The 18,782-nt window shown below is 38.0% G+C and overlaps 1 protein-coding gene across 3 annotated transcripts; it reads right to left on the minus strand.

Moving 5' to 3' along the window:
- Positions 1-549: 549 nt before the first annotated feature.
- Positions 550-15,511, minus strand: LOC135112797 (venom phosphodiesterase-like). 3 transcript variants are annotated; one of them, XM_064027617.1, is made up of 14 exons: positions 15,432-15,511; positions 13,120-13,154; positions 11,683-11,937; positions 11,243-11,383; positions 10,589-10,705; positions 10,183-10,290; positions 9,829-10,057; positions 9,344-9,741; positions 8,753-8,839; positions 7,537-7,681; positions 7,232-7,411; positions 6,892-7,096; positions 2,301-2,445; positions 550-1,109 (listed from the first exon to the last, which is right to left on the minus strand). In XM_064027617.1, the coding sequence occupies exons 2-14, from the start codon at positions 13,150-13,152 to the stop codon at positions 948-950; spliced, it is 2,205 nt and encodes a 734-aa protein (XP_063883687.1). In that variant the 5' UTR covers positions 13,153-13,154; positions 15,432-15,511; the 3' UTR covers positions 550-947. The 3 variants fall into 3 exon arrangements, with proteins under 3 accessions (XP_063883687.1, XP_063883686.1, XP_063883688.1); XM_064027616.1 differs by having other exon boundaries at positions 13,036-13,154; positions 15,432-15,479; XM_064027618.1 differs by having other exon boundaries at positions 920-1,069; positions 13,036-13,154; positions 15,432-15,479.
- Positions 15,512-18,782: the final 3,271 nt, after the last annotated feature.

Genomic DNA, 18,782 nt, shown 5'->3' on the forward strand with positions numbered 1-18,782 from the left:
TATTTATTTACTTTTTATTTATTTATATTTCTTTTTTCTATGGTTTTGATCAGGGACCTGACAAGATAAAAACATTTTTGAGTCCACCTTATAATCCACATCAATTAGAATATCATCTGCAAACTTCCATTGGTGGAGTTTTGGCCAAAGCTGCCATGTGATTCACCTACAGTCATCTGCTGGTCACCCAGCCAGCCATTTCCCTACAGAAAGAGCTCAGAGCTCATAGAGACTGATCTTTGGGTAGAACTGAGACCACTTACACACCACACACCAGGACAGCAAGGTCACAACCCCTTGGATTACATCCCATGTCTACTTGCTGCTAGGTGAACAGGGGCTACACATTAAGAGGCTCGCCCATTTGCCTCACTGTGCCCGGAATTCGAACCCAGGCCTTCTTGGTTGTTAGCTAAATGTGCTAACCACTACACTACAGTGTGTGTGTGTGTGTGTGTGTGTGTGTCACAGTAAGGTTAACGAGCACCATACTAAACATGCACGCACATACAAGTTGATTACAAGAGTATGTATTAATTGAAAGAAAGATTGAATAAACACAAATATACTTTATGGATATAGGACCACATGTCTGTAACCTGGTGTACTACAAATGTTGATGGTGATTATTTTCACTTGATATGTACTGTTGTATAATGCTGGTTAAGAACCAAATGACTGCTTCACAATAAAAGTGAGCAGAATATTTTTATTCAACTACAACAATAGATACCCACAAGGGAATGTGTACACACCAGCACTGCATAAATAGGTATACGAGTATACAGTAGTTGCATTAAGTACAAATGACATGTTTGTTGCATAAATTATTGCACTATCATATACAATAGCCCAGAAATTATACATATTATCTACAAAACTATCTGCATGCATTACATTTACATTATACAGAATGAAACTAATTGCTCAATTGTGTACATGTCATATTAAAGTTTCTGCATTAAAGTTTCTTTAACATTTCTGTGGATCCTGAGTGCCAGTTGTAGGCGTGTAGAAGGCTCAAGCTCAGGGTAGAAGGTAAGGCCTGTAGCTAGCTCTACATCATGGACTGTAGACAGGAACATAGTAATAGTGTAGTCTGGATCCATCTGTACACAAAAGTTATAATAGTTTGAAAATCAGACCAATTCAAAATCAATATAAATGTGTGTGTGTGTGTGCTAGAAATCTATTGTTAACAGGTTCCAGAAACATTAAACTGTTGCACAGTGATGTGAAACATTAACAGACCAGTGTGACACGTGGAGGACAAAGCTAAACTTACTTGTAATACTTCTATTGATTGTTTTAAGTTGATACTCATACCACATTATTTCTTATCACTTGTATCTTCAGGTACCTTCTCAAATACTCAGTATCCTTAATGGATGAAAAATCTAGTACAATTCCCAGGTTCTTGCTAGAATCACCACATAAAAATTGTATAGTGAAATGTATCTATTCACATATTCTATGTTAGACTATTATCTTTTAGGTAATAATTTATCTGTTTGAATACTGTGATTAATACTGTATATTCACACAGATTTCTGAACCATGATATTCATAAAATACTGACAGACAGGGGCCACAGAGGGACAGTCATTTTATGAATATGACTTGAATGTCATACAGTTTTTTACACCACTTGTATCACTTTTCTCCCTCATGAGGCCATGAAGATGTGGCCAAGTCATACCCTAAGATATCTTTTGTTCCTCTGCACTTGATCTACTGAATGTTGCTTGCAGGTGAGTGACCAAAAACCATATTGGACACCCAAATGAGATCTCTTTATCAGTATGGGGATTTGTCTGTCCCATCCAGCTCTCACATCTCAGCTCTCAGTACTTTTTAATATATTTGAATATATTCAAGACTTATTTTGCATCACATCATCCTATTGGTGTAAGTGTATTACTGAAAATATCATTGTGGTCTTTTCTTGAAAATAAGACAAGGCTGTTTACACACTACCTTGATTTGGGAATTTCAAAGATGTGATAAAACAAAAAAGTTGCATTTATAGGCCAATATTTTGAAGTGATTTGGAGTCCCATTAGGACTAAAGTATTTCCAAAGATCCAAGGAGATGATTAATCAGATTTTCATGGACTTTTCATTGATGATTCAGAATATTACTTAAACCATGAACAAAATCATGAAAACACGCTGAAAGATCTCAACATTCTCTACTGAAGATTGATTAGATTAGTTGAGAAATTTTGCCAAAATGTTTGAAAGCAAACTATAGAGTACTGTAAAGAGGTTTGCCATCCACTGTGCTTTGAGTAACTTACCTTGCAGTTGTTGTCAACAGTCTGTTTTTCAGGAATTATAAAGGAGACTGCATCAAGGGAGTCATTTCCACAGTTATGGATGGAAACTCCCACTTCTCTGCAGTGGGTGATCACCATGAAGAGATCAGAAGGGACTTGTAGATTCCTAAAAATATAAGGATAATGTACAGGATGCCAAAAGGCACTTAAGTGCCTCCCAGTGTCTACCTTTCTTTCTGACACTATATCAATTGGTAATCATGGAAGATTTCTGCTTTCTGTCCTGTCAGAATGTAAGTGACTGGGTAATGCTTGATGGAAATAGTGATTTTTTTTTTTTTTTTTTCTATGTACTTATATTTATTTATTTATTCATAGTGTGTGTGTGTGTGTGTGTGTGTGTTTACCTAGTTGTATTGTATAGGGCATGAGCCAAAGCTTATTTTGTCCTGTCTCCATGACCATATTTATTCAGTTTCTCTTTTAACATGTGTACATTGTTTGCCACAACCACCTCTTCCTTCAAATCATTCCAGATTTCAATAGTTCGATGCAGGAAGCTGTAATTCTTGATGTCACTCAAACATCCACTCTTCTTTATTTTCTTCCCATGCTTCCTCATCTGTCTCCCTTCCCCCTCCATTTGTGGTACCAAGTCATTTCTGTCTATTTTCTGTACTGTTCACTAATTTGTTTATTGTTATCAGATCTCCTCTTTCTCTTCTCTCTTGTAGTATTGGTAATTCCATTGTTATCAGGTCTCCTCTTTCTCTTCTCTGTTGTAGTATTGGTAATCCCATCTCTTTAAGTCTTCCTTCAAAACTTAAGTGTTTCAGTTCTGGTACCATCTTTGTCACTATCCTCTGTATTCTTTCCAGTTTCTTTATATTTTTTTTTATGTGGAGCCCAAATTACTGCTGTGTATTCCAATTTAGGTTGTATCATGCTTGTTATAATTCACCATTTCTTTACGTAGTTAAATGTCACCCTAATGTTTGTTAACAAGCTGGATGTAGAGCCAAATATTCCATTCATGTGCCTTTCAGGTGATGGTGTGTTCTGGATCATTACTCCCAAATCTTTTTCTTCATTAGTTTTTATTATTTCTCCCATTTTGTAATTCCATAAAGGTCTCTTTTTACTTTTCCTATTTCCAACATGTGGCATTTTCTGGCATTAAATTCTAGTTTCCATCTTTGGCTCCATGCATGTATCTTGCCAATATCCTTTTGTAACTCCTTGCAGTCATTTTCATCCTTTGTTATTTTCATTATTTTTGCATCATCAGCAAGAAAGTTTGCATCATTATTTAGATACTCTGTCATATCATTCACATATTTTTTAAACATAATAGGTGCCAACACAGATCCTTGCAGTACTCCACTTGTCACTTAGCACCAACTTGAATTAGTGTCTCTGATTACTGTTCTCATTTCTCTCCCTTGTAAATAATCATCCATACATCTCAATGTTGCTCCCTTTAGTCCTCCTTCATTCTCTAACTTCCACATAAGACTTTTGTGAGGAACTTTACCAAATGCTTTTTTGAGATCCAGGTATACCACATCAACCCATCCATCCCTCTCTTGCACTCCATCTATTACACTCGTATAAAATCTCAGTGGATTTGTGACACAGGATCACCCTTTCCTGAATCCAATTGGTTTTCTGTAATTATCTTTTCATCTTCTAAATATTGCACAAAGCTTGCTTACAATACTTGTTAGTGACACTGGTCTGAAATTTAATGGTTCCATTTTATTTCCCCCTTTGTATATTGGGACTATGTTAGCTCTTTTCCATTCCCTTGGTACTTTTCCTTCTTTCAACAAGTTGCTGGTTATATCCCATATGAGTTCCTCCATTTGTTCTCTGCATTCTTTTAATATCCATCCATTTACTTGATCTGGTCTCATAGCTTTTCTACATCCAGCTCTTCCAGCATTTACTTGATTTCTTGTCTCTTTACTTGTATCTCCTGTATTCCCTCATTCTGTGATAACACTTTCGGTGCCACAAAATCAGTTTCTTTTGTAAACACAGATTGAAAACACTCATTCATTAGTTCACTCATGTCAGTAGTTTCATAAATTCTTTCTTCTCTTTTTAACTTGTTTATGTCATCCCCATGTTTCATTTTTCCATTTCTGTATCTGTACAAGAGTTTGGGCTCTTCCTTGCATTTTCTTACTATGTCACTATCAAAATTTCTTTCTTCTTCTCTTCTTATTATACCATATTCATTCCTTGCCTTTCTGTATTCTTTCCTAGTACTTGTGTTCAGCTTTTTTCATTATTTTCCTCCATTCTCTGTCCTTTTCTTCTTTGCTTCTACACACCTGGCATTATACCATTTATGTTTCCGAATTTTCACTTTATAACTTGGCACAAACTGTTGCAGCCTCTCTCTATACTTGCTCAAAAATATCTCATATTTTCCTTGCATTACTTTACCTTCAAATAGCTCTTTCCAGTTAATTTTTCCATAAAATTCATTAAGCTCTGCAAAGTTTGCCTGAGCATAGTTGTCTCCCATTTTTAAATTGTTAATTTCTGTGCAACACTGTTTCCTCCTGTAGTACTATTTCTATTGTCACATGATCACTTTTTCCCAGTGGATTCAGACAATGTATACTTGGTCTGCTTTCTGGGGTTTTCACAAATGTAAGTCCAACAGTGATGGTTCTTCTCTGCATCTTGTAGGTTTGTTCACCCACTGTCTCACTGTATTCACCATTATGGTATGCCTAAGCTCTTCACTCCATGATCTGACATTTTCTTCCACTTCCATCTCCTCCCAGTTAGTTCCTCTAATGTTGAAATCGCCTAATAAGGGCACTTTGTTATTTTTCCTGATCATTTCCTATGTGCTATTTCTTGTTTCTAGTTGCATTTCATATCTATTGGACTCCCATGCATTAGTTTTAGGTGGTATGTACGTCACAATAACTTTCCTTTTTCCACTTCCTTTGATCTTAATCACAACACTCAAAGCTTCTGCCATTCCACCACCATATTCCACTTCCTCAACAACAATATCCTCTTTTACCAATACCATCACTCCTCCCTTTCCTTTTCTGTCTCTCCTCCATGTGCTATAACCTTTTGCAAATCCCATCTTTATTTCCTCTTTTAGTTTGGTTTCTGTTAAACATGCCACGTCTGGTTTATTGTTCTTTAGATAGTCTTTAAGTTCCAATAGGCTCGACACCAAATCATCTATATTTGTATACATAATTTTTAAGCTTTCGTTTGGTGATCTTGCGCGGCATCTTTGTGCTACCGTTTCCTCACTTTCATGTCCACAACTTTCCAAATGAGTCTCCTTGCTCGTTTTTTTTTTTTTTTTTTTTTCTCGTTTTTTTTTTTTTTTTTTTTTTTGACGGCCTCTACTCTCAACTCTTTCAGTTTACTTCTCTCTCCTTCGTTCGTGCCTCTTATTATCCATATTTCCCTCATTCCTTCTACTTTTGCCAATTTTCCTGCTGTTCTTGGTAACACATGTTCCGCTGCTGTTTGTGACATGAATCTTAGTTTCATTGGTTTTGTTCCGTTTTCGTCGTACTTTCCAATCCTATAAACCTCTTCAATTTGTTCAACCATCTCCTCCTCCCGCTACTTATGCTATAAATTCCTTTTCACCTCTTCCTTCTCTCTAGCTATTTTCATGGGTAGGTTCTCCTTGACCCCAAATACCATCACACACCTTTCTCTGTACCGTCTCTCTCGCAAGATTACTTTTTTCCTTTATTATTCTAATCACCTGCTTTTCCATGTCCTTATTGTGTTCCTGTTGCTGTTGCCTTATAATCTCCTCTATATCCGTCTTTTGTTGTTCTCTCTCTTCTTTTCAATTTTTGACCTCCTGTCACTAATTCTTTTACTTTTCCAACCCCTCTCTGTCTCTCGTAAAGCTTTCTTAACTTCTTGTTTAAGTCCACTATTTTTGTCACCTCCTCCCTCAGTTATCTGTTTTCTTTTTCTCTTTTCATTTCCCTTTGCTTCATCTTTATATCACTCGATGTTTTCTTTTTTACACTGTCACCATCCACTTCTCTCTCTTCCTTCCACGTCTTTATTATCGCAGCTAAGTTATGTATTTCTTCTCTTATTTCATATTTTCTTCGTCAATTTTCCACATTCGTTTATTTGTATAAGCAAAACTAAGGTCCTCGTCTTTGAATCCTTCGAAAACAATTTTACCGTGCCGGACGCCATCATAAAAATATCACTGACAATGTTTACCTTTCACTACTCTCCTATTTCACCCTTTCGGCCACTTCCCGATTTACAGTTCACTTCCCTAGCACTCACACATAACACTATTCCCTATTATGGAGACAGGACTCAAGCTCGACCCCCTGTACAACCAAAACCTAGATGGGTAGGGAGGTGATGTGAATACGTCCTATCAGCTGGGCGGCGCGCGCGCGCGCGTGTGTGAGTGAGGGAGATAAGCAGAGGGAATAAGATGGGAAAGATGAATGTAAGCCTCAAGCACCAGTGTGTCAGAGATAGCTTCTGCAGATGACAACGTCATGAAAAAGATGACAGATGTCGCCTCTCCTAAGTGTGCACCTTAAAATAGTAGGGACTAGTGTGCAGTACTTACGTAGAATTTAAAAAGTCATCAGGGAGGGAATCTGCATTATTGTCAAATACGGGTCCAAGCTTCACGTTTATTGAAGTTTTCTGTTTCATCTGGATCTGTTGCAAGAAATCAGCCAAATAGTCCATGATCCTTGTTGTGGTTTCCAGTGGCACAGAGTTGCTCACTAAATATGGGATAAGGTCAAGGCTTCCATTGGTGGAGAGTTCTGTAGGAAGTTGTCAAAAACAGCATACCTCAATTTGTAATTACATGAAAACCATATCATGTATTACAGTACCTTGGCAACAGATTGGATGGCAAGAAGATATCTTAAAGTGGGAAAAGTAACTAAAATACTTACCAGGAGGGAAAAGTGGAAACATGGAAAGATCTTCTTGGAGGTAGGATTCACATGTAGGTGTGTTGGATATATTTAGACGCACATCGCTAAGCCACAAACTTTCGTTCCTCGGTGTCCCCTGCGGTGGGTTGTTCACGGTGAAGCTTGTCCACACAGGCATCTTCAGCTTTTCAGAATATCCTGATGGAAGAAACATGAATCCATCATTTTTATTTATTTATTTATTTATTTTTTAAGAATGTCACCCTATAAAAATCGTTCTAAACACAAATTTCATTCAACACACAGTGGTAGATGGTTCTCACCTGTGACGTGGTCCTTATGGTAGAGCAGTATCACATCGGCAGACTGGTTGCCAGATGAAGGGATGCCCCATGGAAGGTGGAGCAGAGTTAAGTCAAGTTGTTCATTCTGGTTTATATTGATCTCTTGCAGCTGTTGTTGTTCCTCCTGTTAATGTTGTAGGAGCATGTCAGGTAAAGCTGCTACATATACAGGTACTTGTGGGATCAAGTGCAACACTTCGGAACATCATGTGCTGCTGCTGCATATATGCTTGGGGAAGTCAGAAGCAAGTAGACTACATACTGTAAAGTGTGCATACATACATATATATATATATATATATATATATATATATATATATATATATATATATATATATATATATATATATATATATATATATATATACATAATTCTATCATAAATCATCATATCCAAGCAAAAGTATCTAAAGTTGCATGAATTGTCAAAAAATAATTTACTATTATTACCACTGTAGTTGTTGTAATGATAATGATGATAATAATAATAATAATGATAATAATAATAATAATAATAATAATTACAATTGCAATTACAATTATTATTATTATTATTATTATTATTATTATTATTATTATTATTATTATTATTATTATTATTATTATTGCTATTATCATTACCATATTGATCACTCAGTCAGATGCACGATATTGTTGCAAAGGTGACCGGAAGGCAGATATTGATGTACGGTATATAAAATGTATGTGTTTGGGCCGTAGAGCTTGCAGAAGCAGCAGCAGCGAAGCAGCAGCGCCTAGGGGGGATATCACCGGCATCTGTGTCATGTCATGTCTAGTTTGTGAATGAAGAGTGGTAAGTCAATTACAGTGATATTTGGCCGAAATTCTTGACAGGCGAGATGACCGGTGCCACTGTGGTGCAGTGAGTAGGCGGCCAAGTGAATCAGGCAGGTATGATCTCCCCGATTTTGTAACAATATTTTCTCCAATTTTGTTAACAACATGAATACAAAGGTGAAGATGTTCCATCCAGCAGTGTTTGAAACAACTGTGTTAACTTGTGCAGTAAATTTCTCTTTTGAATAAAATTAGCAACACAAGGAGGGAGACGAAAGGAATATGCTGTAATGAGGAATTTAGTCTGCCGAAAAAGATGCAAAAATCTTGAGTTCGTTTTCCTCATTTACCCGTCACAGTTTACCTGAAAAGTCAGTCCTGCACACTGTACACTTACTTCAGTTAAGTTATTGTCCCGGCATTGCGCCATCGTCAGTAATTCCTCAGTCAGGATAGTTGGGTATTCAGGTACCAGTAGGTCCTCCTGCCAGATAAGATTTAGCATCAGTTTCTCCAGCCTAAAAAATTCTTTTAAATATAACACAATGCAAGTAATTTAAGAATAACAATAACAATAAATACACATACAGCTATGTAAGTACCATTGTGTAATGATAAGCATGCCTTAATAAATTTTGTCACTTGCCACTCATGTCAATTTTTTATCTTGCTGTTAAACCATATTTTGTATGCCTTGTGCCCATCACATCAAAATCATGCTTTCTTCATCAGCGTCTAATGCAATATTGCACTTCCTGCTTGTTTAAGTCTATTAATCCAATCACTTCCAATATTCATAGTTAATCACTTTTCCCAACTAAAAAGAAAAGCATATGACAGAACATCGCAAAATTGATGAATAAAGTGGAAAGTAAAAATAAGAATATATCCTGACTAAGTAAGACCAACAGTAAAGCATGGTGGAAAAAAAAATCTTACGTCCAGATAATTAGCAAGTGTTACACCTTTACTGTTCCACTATACTAACCACAGGTACTTCAGGTAATTCTGGGGGGTCGAGCAATGCAGCATAGAGGGCTCCCTCAGTGCCATTATTTGGCGCAGGCTCCACTTCGGTCAGGTAACACATTAGATTGTAAATCTCGATGTTTTGAAATGGTTCCAGCAATACACCCTTCTTAAAGTCAGGTCCAGTGGCAATGAAGAGGGCTTCCATGAAGCTATCATGGTTATCATAACCGTGCTCCCCATCTAATGTGTAATTATATGTGGTGTAATAGCCGCTGTCGAAATCTAGTACGATGTCGCCAATCCGTGAGTTGTAAGAATAATGGAAACGTGTGGGGAGGTCTTCCGGTGGGAAGGCCCTGATGGATGGGGCTCCAGGTGGGCATGATAATTTGTTTAGCATGTCCTCGATGGCCACTGGAAAAAATAAAAAGTTGAGTAAATTATCTGTAATGCCATTCTCTCGAAACCCTGTTAGGATTAACTAGTAAAAATTGCACTTACCATTTTCCTTGAGGTTCATCATAGTGAAGGCTCCGTAAGTGATCTGTGTTGTTGAACTTTCGATATTAGCATCGTAGTCAGTAAGATTGATATATTTTTCTTTGCCTGCGTGTGCCATGCCATGATCTGCCAACACTATGATGTTCACTTTGTCTTCCATATCGTTCCGTCTCAGGCCAGATAGAAGACGATTCATCATTCCATCCACTCTGATCAAAATGTCATCCACCTGTCAGAAAAATACCATGATGCAAGAAATTTTAAAGAAACATCTACTGGTATGGTGGTTTGTATTATAACTTCACTTATGGATGGCAATTTATGCATATATCCCTATTAATCTGAACCACTTACTTGAGCGGTGTTAGGACCGAACGCATGTCCAGTGCTGTCAGGCTCGTCAAGGTACACGCATACCCAGTCCGGTCTGGTCTCATCGGGAAGCGACAGCCATTCCACCACCTGGGAAGGCAAGAGAAAAAACTTTATGAAACATAAAAAAAAAAAGACACATCAGCACATAGAAAATATCATTATAATTATATCAATGAGTTTATCCTCCACACACATACACACACACACACACATACACACACACACACACACACACATATATATATATATATATATATATATATATATATATATATATATATATATATATATATATATATATATATATATATATATATATAAAGAATTTAAGAATGATCTTGAAATATTTTTCATGCAACAGAAAATCAATGAAGAACAATCTTACCTGGTCGATGCGCTCTTCGAAAGGCACTGCTTTATCGAAGGGACGATAATAGGTCGGATAATGGCCAGTGATGTTAAAATCAGATCCGGGCCAGAAGAAAGTGGCGCTTGTTTTGTTCTACGAGAGAGAGAGAGAGAGAGAGAGAGAGAGAGAGAGAGAGAGAGAGAGAGAGAGAGAGAGAGAGAGAGAGAGAGAGAGAGAGAGAGAGAGAGAGAGAGAGAGAGAGAGAGAGTTATTTGTGTATCCAGTCATAAGAATATAATAATATAAGGGAACCTGCAAACTGTCTGGCCTACACATAGTATTCCCTGCATGAAACATGCCTAATCAGCTTCATCCATAATTTCATCTAACCTTCTTTTAAAACTCACTAATGACTCGGCACTAACAACCTGATTGCTGAGTCTATTTCATTCATCTACAGTTCAGTTTGAGACCCAAGTTCTCCCTCTTAACTCTCCAACTTATAGTCACTAACTTACTGACAAACTAATAGTGAACTAAATGTATACTACAACACAGATTGAAGGACTGACTTCCTAGCTATATAACCATCTCAGTTGATCACTTACTGATCAATAATGCACTCAATTACACGAGAACTACCAACTAGTTCATCCACATCCCACTGACTCACTAGAGTCTACTACCAACCTGCCTGGTGAGTGTGTGCCAGATGGGCTCTCCTCCCCACCACTTTCCGTCCTTGACCTTCATGTTAATGGCAAAGCTTTCATTAAAGTCTGGATCGTAGAAATTGTTGGCGACGATACCATGTGATTCGGGGTACAATCCCTGTGGAGACACAAAATGTTATGTCCTGTTTGTAGACTGAGCGAGTCAGTAACAGGCCTTTTCACTTGTTTTTGAAATTGTCATTTTCAAAGAATAATGAAAAAAAAAAAGGGGGATTCTGTTCAACCAACTTGGCGAAGGAATGCCGCAAGTTAAGTGGAAAGTATTTGAACAGGAGTGATGCACTGAGATAAGGGCAGAAGGTATCCAGCAGGTAACATCAGGATTCGAAATGTGGAGGAGCAATGACAAGGATAGTTTCCTTGGTCAATAATGCATGTAAACCAGAGCGCACTTACCGTGACGATGGTGTAGTGGTTGGGGAAGGTGACGGTTGGATATGAGGGCATCATAAAGTGAGCTTTCACCCCATTTTCTGCCATACTTTTGAGCGTTGGTTGATAGCGGAAAAAATAGTCACTGCGATATCCATCGAGTGATATGAGAAGAAGAGGAGTGGTTTTGTTCCTTCTTGGTTCAGTATTTTCCCCGCCATGCTTGGCGGACATGGTCACCGCCAGTAGAGTGACGGTGGACACAGCCAACACCACACTCTGCAACGCACGCATCAGTTGTACTATCTGTCCCTCATTTCCCAGCACAGTTAGTTCTCACCTGCGGCCAACTGCTGCGCAAATCTTTCTTTCATTGGTTACTATAAAACCATGACTAATGTATGGAAGATTGTTAATGGATTTACATATATCCTTTCCAAACATCGTGATACTACAAAAAGCAAGTTTTTTTTTTTTTTTTTTTTTTACCTTTAAGACATTCTACTGAATAAAAAACGACAAAAAGAAAACGAAAAGGGTGGAATCCAGCCATCTTCACCTTGCGCGTGCTCTCTTTCTCTCTCTCTCTCTCTCTCCCTCTCTCTCTCTCTCTCTCTCTCTCTCTCTCTCTCTCTCTCTCTCTCTCTCGCTCTCTCCTTATAATTTATGTAAATGGATTCATCTACTTTTTTATCTGAGTTGGACTGTATGATTGGGATTAATAAAACATCATTCCCTCAAAAAACAATTTGGAATTGATTCCTTGATCAAACTATGCTTATTTAAATGGTTCTTAATAACTGACTGAGGTCAAGCTGACTGGGCGATAATTTGACATTACTCTTTTTTTTTATCACCTTTTCTTAAAATTTTAATGTGGAAGCTACTTTCGCTTCGCTCTTCATTAACGACACCTCTCTTGAATCTAATAGATAAAGATATTAACCTCTCCTATATATTTTCTTCGCATTCGCTTAATACTTCAAGTCCTAAGATGTAATTCACCTGAAATTGATGATTTAAAGTTTTCAGCTTATCTCACATTTCATTCACTATGTCCTTGGTTATGAGATATCAATCAATTCAGCATTATCTTGTTTTTTTTCGGTGATCGGCCTGCTTTCAGGCATTACATACATGTTTTTTTTTTTGCGTGATTTTTTTTTTCTTTGGAATCTCTCTCTCTCTCTCTCTCTCTCTCTCTCTCTCTCTCTCTCTCTCTCTCTCTCTCTCTCTCTCTCTCTCTCTCTCTCTCAATGGAGATGGAACATTAAGAAGTCATAGCCTTTTTAAATGCCTTGGCCGCATAATTGTTAGAGAGTAACATGCGCATAAACCCAAGAAACTTGATAAGGGAAAAAAAGGTTATGTCCTTGCTATAGAACAAGCTAGAGCTACCACCGCGTAGGTTGAGGGTACAGCATGAAATTGGGGCTGCTGGCGATGATACAAGCTACTCACCACCGCAGCGATCACCAGGCGTTTCTCGTCCATTCCTGTGTGAGAGAGAGAAAAAGAAAAGTTTGTTATTATATTTATATATTTCTTTTATCATTTATCTATCTAAGCGAAAAACACACACTAAATATAAGGGAAGAACACGCACTCTACTTATGTCGTGACAAAGATGTTACACAGCTCCTCTGGTTACTGGATATAAATACTCGAGTAAATTTCTTAATTTACCTAATGAATAATATTAATACATAGAATACATCCGATACGTCGCCAGCAATCCTTATTCAAGAATTACTGTAATCTTCGTACACAAATTACATACGACGTAATTTTAATCATCCATTCTTCGTTCTTCGTACAGGAAAATATGCATAATTCCTGCAGTACGGCGATTTACGCAATTACCACTATAAAAAAAAAAAAAAAAAAAAAACGTGAAGTCCCGCCGCAGCAATTTACACCACCCATAGTCAGTCAAAAAAAAACAAACATATATTTGCAATGTCAGCGTCACATTAATTCAATTTAAATTCAACAAGAAAAGTACACACAACACAACACAACACAACACAACCACATTTAATACAAAACGTAAACAACTAACATGTGCATGTATCAGATTAATAATCCTAACCTCCTATCATTGTTCCTCCTCCTGCCTAATCATGAGATCATTGATTTCAAGATCGCATTACAAATTATATAAGCTCCACTTTCTGTGATTCTGTACATCTGGCCCCCGGCCACCCTCAGGCCCGACCTCTCTTATCCCTGGTCTCTCTCTGCTGTTCTGCTCTCTGCTACCTCTGTTACCTCTGCTACGGAGTTCTCCCTCAATGACATGACCTGATATAGTGTGTTTTTCCCTCAAAAAAGTTATCTCCATAAGATCGAAATTCCTATACATTCTCACACATGCACACACATACAGTAATACAATTCACTCACATGACCCGCCCACAGGCGTGGCGGTATATATTTTAAATTTACCCAATCAGGGCGGAGTTTGGGATATAAGGACAGAGTGAGTTCCTACAAGTCACTTGGCTTTTCCCCTCGTTTGCACACAGTGTCCCCTCGGTGTTGCGCTTGCCTTTTCTGTCTGATACTGCGTTAGCTGACATCATCTCTGCTCGGCTCCTCTCGCCCACGGTCACAGTCTCCTCAATGTTTATAGCCCTTTTTTTTTTTTTCCGCGTGGGTCATGTCTGATTGGACCTTTCCATCTTTTCGCAAGCGTGAAGGCCCGCGTCACCATTCATAATACAGGGGGTGACAAATCTAAAAGGATCAAGTGTTTCAAAACAAAAACAGCTGCGCTGGTATTGAGTTTTGTTTACTCTATTTCTTCTTTGTTTTCTTTTTATTTCGTTATTCTTCTTCTCTTGTTCCATCATCATGTAATGCAATGTATATGCATTACAATAGTTACGTCTGCTGCACAACACCGTATCTTTCATTTCACTCTATCCACACCCTATTTTTTTTTTTCCTCACATTCCTTCCTCTCCTCCACCAAAAATGTAGAGAAAAATAAGTAAAACACTTTCTCTGTTTACATGCCAGAGAGAGAGAGAGAGAGAGAGAGAGAGAGAGAGAGAGAGAGAGAGAGAGAGAGAGAGAGAGAGAGAGAGAGAGAGATTTTATACTCTCTTATAAAACAATTGATGATGGAAGTTATGAGAAATAGATGATATTCCTATTAAAGTTTCGTCGGTGTAGATTTATATCGTAAGTCACAGATTTATGTGTACAACTCTCAATTGTAGCTTTTAAAGCTATACCCAACATCTTAGTAATATCCAAGTAATATGAATGTATTTCCTTGTCTGTATTAATCATAATCATGTGCTAACAGATAAACGAAAGCTTAATCAACTGGAACCGAAATGACGACATCGCATGGAAAGTTTGTCTCTGATAGCCCTCAGTGAGAAATATGGTGCACATGTACTAGTAGATGAAACTTGCTAAGCTTCCACACCTTCGCATATATGTGGAACCGGTACGCAAGTCAAATTATATTCAGTCAATACTTACTTGACTTCAAAATCTGATGACTTATCACCTTCATCGTCACCACCACGCTGCCGCTGTCGTTGCATGAGTATAGTCGTTGTGATGCAACGCACCTCTCAATAAATCAATAGTTACACGCAAAGAATGTCCCAGGGCCATCAAGGAAGGTTAATATGGCCATGACTGCCATTACGCTCCTTTCTTTCGAGACGAAATATATCACCAGTTATTTTCTAGGGGTGGATTAAACCAGACCCCACAAACATCATTCGTAGTACTTAAATACATATACTTACTTCAGCAACAAACGAGTGTCTCCCTCAGGACGCGCTTCCCACAAGACTGGTCGTTGTTTGTGGAATTTATCGTCTCCTGTGACTGATTCTTATCAATGATCTTATCAGGTACTCAGTAAGATTGCCACATGCCATAAATTACAGCTCTGCTCACATAATTGTGGCATCCAGAACAAAATTGTTCATATCATTAACTGGAGATCATACAAACAAGTTATTCTTTGCTAAATTATATACCCTCTATTTTCATTAATTGTAAGAGGTCAGCCTTTCATGGATGAACATAGAAATGATTATTCGAACTGGTGAAAAAAAGTAGCTTGAAAAAAAAAAAAAAAAGCGATAAACGTGAGGGTCGCTACAGACGGAAAATATAACATCCCATTGTCTCCCAGACAATTAACAAAAACTAAAGATAGAATAACAGAATATTTCCAGGATTGCTACACTGAACAGTGCCTTACTTGTGAGGGAGAGCAAACAATTGAGAAAACCATGCTTCCTTGAACTTGGTCATTCTTGGAGACGCTATAAAGGCTCTGGGTTTGAGTATTTTGAGGTTAAAAGTGCACGTCTAAAACAGACAGGGATTACGAGTACAAGTGAGATTGATGAAGTAAAGGCAAGGATATGAACCACTACACATAACGAGCGTCGATCTCTCCTTTCCCTCTCATGATTGAAAAATGCATCCTCCGTATCCTTCTATCTCAGCAATATCACAGAAAAATTAATTTATACTAGGTTTATAAAGACAAAGCACAACGAAAAAAAGAAATTGCCTATTAGCATGCTCATGCTAATATCCTATTTACGAGTATGCCTAGAAAAAAAAACCTATCATGGTCACCAATGACTGATAAAAAACTAAAGTAAATAAAAATGTTTCTCCCCGAGCACTAAAATCAGCTCCTCTGGTTACTGGATATAAATACTCGAGTAAAATCTTAATTTACTTAATGAATAATATTAATACATAGAATACATCCGATACGTCGCCAGCAATCCTTATTCAAGAATCACTGTAATCTTCGTACACAAATTACATACGACGTAATTTTAATCGTTCATTCTTCGTTCTTCGTACAGACTTCGTTCTTAGTGGAGCTCTGAGCTTCGGCCAACTGACAGTATCGCTTGCGTAGCATATGAACATCTCATCGAGCTCTGAGACCTTCTTCCCACGAAACCACTATCGCTAGGTCTTCTTGCTGGGAAAGTCATCAAACTCTCGGAAAAAAAAAAAAAAAATGAAATAGCGCCGCAGCCGTGTTCCTTGTCAGTATTATGTAACAAAAATAGAATGACGGTAAATCGAGGAATAACCAAATGGAAAAGTATATATATATATATATATATATATATATATATATATATATATATATATATATATATATATATATATATATATATATATATATGAGCGTAATATAAGTAGCCTATAGAGATAAGCAGATTATGTGGAGCACTAGGCTTGCAGAGGCTCTTCATGAGAGAGAGAGAGAGAGAGAGAGAGAGAGAGAGAGAGAGAGAGAGAGAGAGAGTTATTTTGATTAATCCTGTCACAAATTACATTTAAACCATCATATACTTGTAATATCCAGTCAGTATTATTTCCCACTTGACAGACACTTGACATTGATAATGAGAGATTACTAAAATAAAGCTTCACTCCACGAAACCTTACTTACGCATCACGGGTTTAATCTGTTTATGGTTGTCTCCTTCCCTCGAACCTGTGTGTGTGTGTGTGTGTGTGCTCAGGAGTGAGCAGTGGCTACGGGAGTCGTGGCATGAATCTATAACGTTGGGACTTGCGTTAGCGATCTTTATGTAAACTGAGGCTGTCTTACTTACTTTTCTTTCATGTTCACAGTGTTGACGCTTACAATGCTCATTTTTGAGCTACACTTTATTGATTCAGTCTTCCTTCTATTGCTACCTGACTCACATTACAAGTGCACGTGTCTTAACTTACGCCATTGAGGGATAATCATTTGAAGTCTTAAGTAAAAGTAATTAACTATTCATAACGCTAGTAAGAGTAGTAATTTGCAGGGACTTTTATCTCCACTTAGTTTTGTGTTATCTACATAGTTTGTATATGATAGGCACTTTCATTGCGGGATCGTGTGATTATTATGTTGTTACAGTCTCTCTCTCTCTCTCTCTCTCTCTCTCTCTCTCTCTCTCTCTCTCTCTCTCTCTCTCTCTCTGTGTGTGTGTGTGTGTGTGTGTGTGTGTGTGTGTGTGTGTTCGTTCTAATAGTTTTGACATCTGTCACATTATAAACACGGTTTATATCTGAAAGATACGCAGTGTTGAACTTCGATTTAGTTTCATAGTTTATTGGGTCATCCGCCTCAGCTCCTGTTGCTTTCATAGTCCAGATATCAGACTCTCTCTCTCTCTCTCTCTCTCTCTCTCTCTCTCTCTCTCTCTCTCTCTCTCTCTCTCTCTCTCTCTCTCTCTCAAGCCCAGTTTTAAAATGAAGTGGTGGCAAAATTATATTCTCTCTTTTTTTTTTTTTTTCTCAAGTGGTTCGTTAACAACGTGAGACCCTCATGTCTTGGTGGCTATTCCGATTGGATGTTATGTTCTGCTGATCTTGCCCGGTGTAGGTTCACTCGAGGTCTATCCAGAACTCGGGATCAGTGCATGCGTGAACAGCATGCCAGAAGAAACCATGAGCCAAATATACCATCTACCGAATTCATCCTCAGAGCAGCAGGGAGATGCTCACTCCGTTACGGCAGGGCGCAAATGAGACATCGGACCATACATGGCATACTATTCACACATGCGCTGATCCCGAGATCTGGATAGACCTCGAGTGAACCTACACCGGGTGTCCCACTTACCTGTATAGGAAACACACCTACTTTGTATAGCCAGTTTGCAGTCCATTAAGAATGGCTACCTACAATTTTCAGATCGGCACAAACAAGCCATTCATGTTCCTTGTATTTGATGCGATCTAAAATGAAAGAAAAATTTTCATTTAAAAGCCGCGTTCAGACCCGTACGCCTTATGCCTGGTTGCCATGAGTCTTCCTATTCCTCTGTGCATGCAACACACACGCTCACGCATGCCTTTAGCTGCATGCCTTTTCCTCTATGGATGCGCATGCCTCTTTCTGTTCACACTTAGAGTGAAGTTTACATTCTCTTTTCAGTTGTCAAGATGTCTGTTCTGAACCAAACAGTTGCTGCTGCCGCAGCTTGTATTATTTTGCGACAAAGACGAAATCGAAGGAAAAAGCATGCGTTTTGTGTCAGTAAATGTCATGCACTTCGGGGTGTATGTGAGTGTAGAAGAGGTAAGAATGGCAAGCAAAGTGTTTTTCAAAA

The sequence above is a fragment of the Scylla paramamosain genome, chromosome 24, assembly GCF_035594125.1.
Source record: "Scylla paramamosain isolate STU-SP2022 chromosome 24, ASM3559412v1, whole genome shotgun sequence".
NCBI classification, from domain to species: domain Eukaryota; kingdom Metazoa; phylum Arthropoda; class Malacostraca; order Decapoda; family Portunidae; genus Scylla; species Scylla paramamosain.

Bases quoted from the DNA above. Each gene is read 5' to 3' on its own strand.
- LOC135112797 (XM_064027616.1), bottom strand. From the start codon at position 13,152: ATGGACGAGAAACGCCTGGTGATCGCTGCGGTGGTGAGTAGCTTGTAT. The intron at 2,446-6,891 runs GTAAGTACTGCA...TTATATTTTTAG, and splicing joins GATGACTTTTTAAATTCTAC to GAATCTACAAGTCCCTTCTG. The intron at 1,110-2,300 runs GTAAGTTACTCA...TTTTGTGTACAG, and splicing joins CTGTTGACAACAACTGCAAG to ATGGATCCAGACTACACTAT.